The 5,091-nt window shown below is 38.1% G+C and overlaps 1 protein-coding gene across 2 annotated transcripts in view; it reads left to right on the top strand.

Annotated features, from left to right (window-relative positions):
• The window catches only part of PPP1R13B (protein phosphatase 1, regulatory subunit 13B), a 103,695-nt gene that overhangs the window by 35,371 nt on the left and 63,233 nt on the right, over positions 1-5,091 (top strand). For both annotated transcript variants that reach the window (XM_012647116.1, XM_012647118.1), the window contains exon 2: positions 3,133-3,280. In XM_012647116.1, coding sequence (XP_012502570.1) covers positions 3,133-3,280 — 148 coding nt within the window. The remainder of the gene's footprint in view (positions 1-3,132; positions 3,281-5,091) is intronic.

Below are 5,091 nucleotides of genomic sequence, written 5' to 3' on the forward strand. Positions count from 1 at the left end.
GTTAGTTGTTATCACTTCTGACTTCCTTTTCTGCCTCCCTCTTCTCTTTTACTTAGCTTGGAAGGCAGTAAAATTTTTGTACAAGTATTGTAGCCCTAGGCTGGGTGAGGTGGCTCTCTTCTATAATCCTTGTACTCTGGGAGGTAGAGGCAGGAGGATTGCATGAGATCACGAGTTCCAGACCAGCCCGAACACCATACTGAGACCCCTGTCTCTACTGAAAATAGAAGAAATTAGCTGGGCGTGGCAGTGCGTGTCTGTAGTCCCAGTTACTTGGGAGGCTGAGGCTAGAGGATCGATTGAGCCCAGGAATTTGAGGTTGCAGTGAGCTACGATGGTGCCACTGAACTCTAACACCTGGTGACAGAGCGAGAACCTGTCTCCAAAAAAAAAAAGAAAGGAAAAGTACTGTAGCCCTAAGTGATACAAGGCCGTTTGAGATTGAGAATGCTCATCTTCCTGACTGAGTCCTTTGGTTTGTGCCATCCTTGTCTCCAAGCCCATCTCAATTCATAATCCTTGGTTTGGTTTTCCCTCATCAAGGATGAGGACTACCACCCCAGAGCACAGAGGGTCACAGCATACTGTATTTGCCATGGCTTTGAACATGTTCTTTCCATGTCTAGGTCAGTCCCTGGGAGCTTGCCTAACTTTTATTCGTTCTTTGCCTCTCATTCCTTCCTCGAATCTCAAAGGGTGTTAAGTGTCCCTCCCTATGCTCTAATGTTGTCGTGTTTATCAAAACATAATATAGTAGTTTTCATCTCTGTCTTATTGAACTATAATAAAATTCCTGTACTCAGGAACTTGTCTGTTCATCATATCCCCAAGTGCCCAGCCGTGCTTGTAATAGGCCCTTAGTAAATGCTTAAATCGGCAAGAAAAACAGGCAGCAAAACTGGATCTAGGAAGAAGAGGAGAGATCTTCTAGTGCTGCGGTGTCCCCACACCCTGGGCCGCAGACTAGTACTGGGCTGCACAGCAGGAGGTGAGTGGTGGGCAAGCGAGTGAAGCTTCATCTGTATTTACAGCCACTCTCCATTGCTCACGTCGCTGCCTGAGCTCCACCTCCTGTCAAGATCAGCATCAACATTAGATTCTCATAGGAGCATGAGCTCTACTGTAAACTTCGCATGCAAGGGATCTAGGTTGTAGGGAGCTAGCAGAGACTAGAAGCCCACGCAAGGCCCTTCAGCACCAGTAGAGGGGTGTAGCCTTTACTTGGCATGCAGAAAGGAGGAGTTTGTATAGATTTTTAAATAAGGAATGGCATTCTGAAAATAATGCTTAGTGGAAATCCATCTGGTGACTGTGTGGTATGTATGGGTGTGACGGATAGTAAAAGAAGGATCAGTGGGATTCTGTTGAGTTTGAGGTAAAAACGAGATGAGTATCCAAATGGAAGTGTTTAAAGGCCCTTAGATATAATCAAGTTTTAAAGTTTTTTTTAACAGGCTCATTGAGATATAATTCACATACCATACAAGTCACTCATTTAAAGGGTGAGATTCAGTGGTTTTAGTGTACTCACAGAGTTGTGCCACCATCACCACAAGCAATTCTAAAACATTTTTGTCACCCCAGAAAGAAACCCTATACCCTTAGCAGTGACTCCTCATTTCCCTTCACCCGCTGATCCTGTTTCTCAGAGTGTATTCTGTGGCGATCCGAGCCCCATGAGATTCTCTGGGGGGAAACGTTTAGAGATTCACGTGGACATTACAACATTAGACGCTAAGAAATGCTCGGTAATGAAACCTGCTTCCTGTTTATATACCAGAGAAAATGTTTTGGGAAGCGCTACTGTTAGGCAGTGGGGAGCTCCTGAGTATTTTAAGCAAGGGGAGAACTTTACTTGATTTATGTTCAGAAAATGAAATGGCAGTGGTGGAGGGTTAGGGTGGAGCGAGGGGAGATTAGTGGCATGGAAACTAGTTCAGAACTATTATCACTTTTGGTTACATATAACGTGACCATCAATATAAAGATGTTTAATATCAAAATGTAGGAATTCAGGGCACTTTTAAGAAAAAAATTTTTTAACAGTGAACTAAAATTATACTTAATTGACAGCAGAGATTTCAAGTGAGAGGAGAGTTTTGGGACAAATGCAAGTTTTGTTTCTGACCTTTAATCAAAGATTAAACAAATATTTTAATACTTTGTGATTAGAGAAAATCTTTCGTTTAAATTGTACTTCAGGAGTATTATATTTTTTAAATCCTTTCCAATATGATGTCCTAAGATCTTAGATCAAAGTGTTGAGATTTATTTTTCTTAGAAAATAAGGCCAAATAATTTTAATTTTTAATTTTTTCAAATACCTTATAATGTATTTTTATGTTTAACGGCCATTTGTTTTTCTTTTATTGTGATATATTAACTCATTTCCTCGGCCAGTTTCTTTTAATGAATTGGATTTTTGATTTGTTATTTTTTAGGAGCTCTTTACATATTAAGGAGACGAACCATTTATTTTTAATATGAATTGCAAATATTTTTGCCCACTCTATGTTTTTGCTTTGTAAGAGAGTCTTATATTTGATGTCCTTGAATATATCAGTCTTTTTTTAAAAAAATACTGTCTGATTTAGTTAGAAAGGGCTTCTGTACTCCCAAGTTTATTCCTGAATAAAACGGAATTTATTCAGGTTTTATTCTAGACTTTTTATGGTTTTTATGATTTATATCTAAATATTGAGCTATGAAGAACTTATACTATGTGTGTATGATGTACGGTATGAATCCAGTTTTTTTCCAGATGGATATTTTAATTGTTCAAACATCATTCATTGTGTGTAGTCTTTCCCTGTTTGATTTTGAGATACTTCACTCATAATGTATATTTTCTATATGTAATTGGATCTATTTCTGGGACATGAATTTGTCCCATTGATCTGGCTTTGTATTTATCTGGTAGTGCTAGTTCTTTTCTAATACTCTTCTCATTTGGAATTTGCCTGACTTGTCTTACTTTTTTATTTTCTACATGGACTTTAGAATCGACTTATTTGCAGAAACTAATCCCGTAGGCATTTCAGAGGGGAGGGTTTGGAGGGATCACTTTAAATGTATAGATTAATCTCTTTATGATTAGGATCTAACATACAGCTTTAATCTTTTCTCTTGTAGATGATATTAACTGTTTTCTTGAGCAACAATGAGCAGATTTTAACAGAAGTTCCTATAACACCAGAAACAACCTGTCGAGATGTTGTAGAATTTTGCAAGGAACCTGGAGAAGGCAGCTGCCATTTAGCTGAAGTGTGGAGGGGAAATGGTATGTATTAGGTTCTGTAAAGATTACTAAGTACATTCAATTTAATATTTATCAAATGGGAAATACTGCTTCTGGTTCTTAGTTATCTGTGGTAATATGGAATTGAGTAATTAAAATAAAGCAATTATATTACGTGGGGATAGTATTTTACAAAATGCTACTTGTAAAAATGTCATACGTGATTTGACTCTGACTGTAGCCACTTGAGATAAGCAGGTAAGGTAGATCCAGCTCTTGTGTGAGGCCTTTCTTCCTGTTGTTCCTAGCCAATTGTGTAGTACTGGTTGTTTGTCCTGTGAGAGTTTACAGTGTTCTGTCCAATACATGTTGAGTTGGTTATCTTACTCTTCTTGTCCCTTCTGATAACTTCATGAAGGCAGAAGCATTATTGTGTTCTCCTGTGTATAAAACCCTATAAATAGTAGATCCTTCATAAATCTTTGTTCATTAAATTAAGAAGAGTAAAATACTGGCTCTTACATTGAAGGAATTTGTCAGCTAGCTGGACAGAGATCAGAGGTAATATTACTGAATACAGAAATTCTGCAAAATAATTTGGATTTTAAAGAAGGGATTGGATTTAGATAGGATGGGGTATACTAAGTTAGAGGGGCAATGTGAATGAAGGAAAAGAGAAGAAAACGAACATAGTATGGTAGGACCGCTAAGGGACTGTCTTGAGAAAAAGTAGGGAGCTAGCAGAGACTAGAAGCCCACGCAAGGCCCTTCAGCACCAGTAGAGGGGTGTAGCCTTTACTTGGCATGCAGAAAGGAGGAGTTTGTATAGATTTTTAAATAAGGAATGGCATTCTGAAAATAATGCTTAGTGGAAATCCATCTGGTGACTGTGTGGTATGTATGGGTGTGACGGATAGTAAAAGAAGGATCAGTGGGATTCTGTTGAGTTTGAGGTAAAAACGAGATGAGTATCCAAATGGAAGTGTTTAAAGGCCCTTAGATATAATCAAGTTTTAAAGTTTTTTTTAACAGGCTCATTGAGATATAATTCACATACCATACAAGTCACTCATTTAAAGGGTGAGATTCAGTGGTTTTAGTGTACTCACAGAGTTGTGCCACCATCACCACAAGCAATTCTAAAACATTTTTGTCACCCCAGAAAGAAACCCTATACCCTTAGCAGTGACTCCTCATTTCCCTTCACCCCCTTCCCCCATCTCTAGATAACTACTAATCTTTTTGTCTCTATAGATTTGCCTATTGTGGACGTTTCCTTTAAGTGGAATCATGTAATATGTAGTCCTTTTCAACTGGCCTCTTTCACTTAGCGTAATGTTTTCAAGGTTCATTCATGTTGAAGCATGGATCAGTAATTCATTCCTTTTGTTGTCAAATAATATTTCATTGTGTGGATGTACCACACTATCCATCCATCAGCCGATGGACATTTGGGTTGTTTTTACTTTTTGGCTATTACAAATGTTGCTGCTGTGACCTTTCATGTACAAGTTTTTATGTGAATATGTGTTTTCATATCTTCTAGGTATAAACCCAAGAATTTCTGGGTCATATGATAAATCTGTGTTTAACCTTTCGAAGAACTGCCAACCTGTTTTCTGAAGCAGTTGCTCCATTTTACATTCCCAGCAGCGGTATATGAGGGTTCCAGTTTCTCCACATTCTCTCCGACACTATATTGTCTATCTGATTTTAGCCATGCTAGTCGAGATGAAGGGATATCTCATTATGGTTTTTATTTGTATTTCTGTGATGACTAATGATGTTGAGCATCTTTTCATGTGCTTTTTGGCCACTTGTATATCTTCTTTAGTGAAATGTCTATTCAGATT

Source organism: Propithecus coquereli, unplaced genomic scaffold (genome assembly GCF_000956105.1).
Source record: "Propithecus coquereli isolate 6110/MARCELLA unplaced genomic scaffold, Pcoq_1.0 Scaffold256, whole genome shotgun sequence".
NCBI classification, from domain to species: domain Eukaryota; kingdom Metazoa; phylum Chordata; class Mammalia; order Primates; family Indriidae; genus Propithecus; species Propithecus coquereli.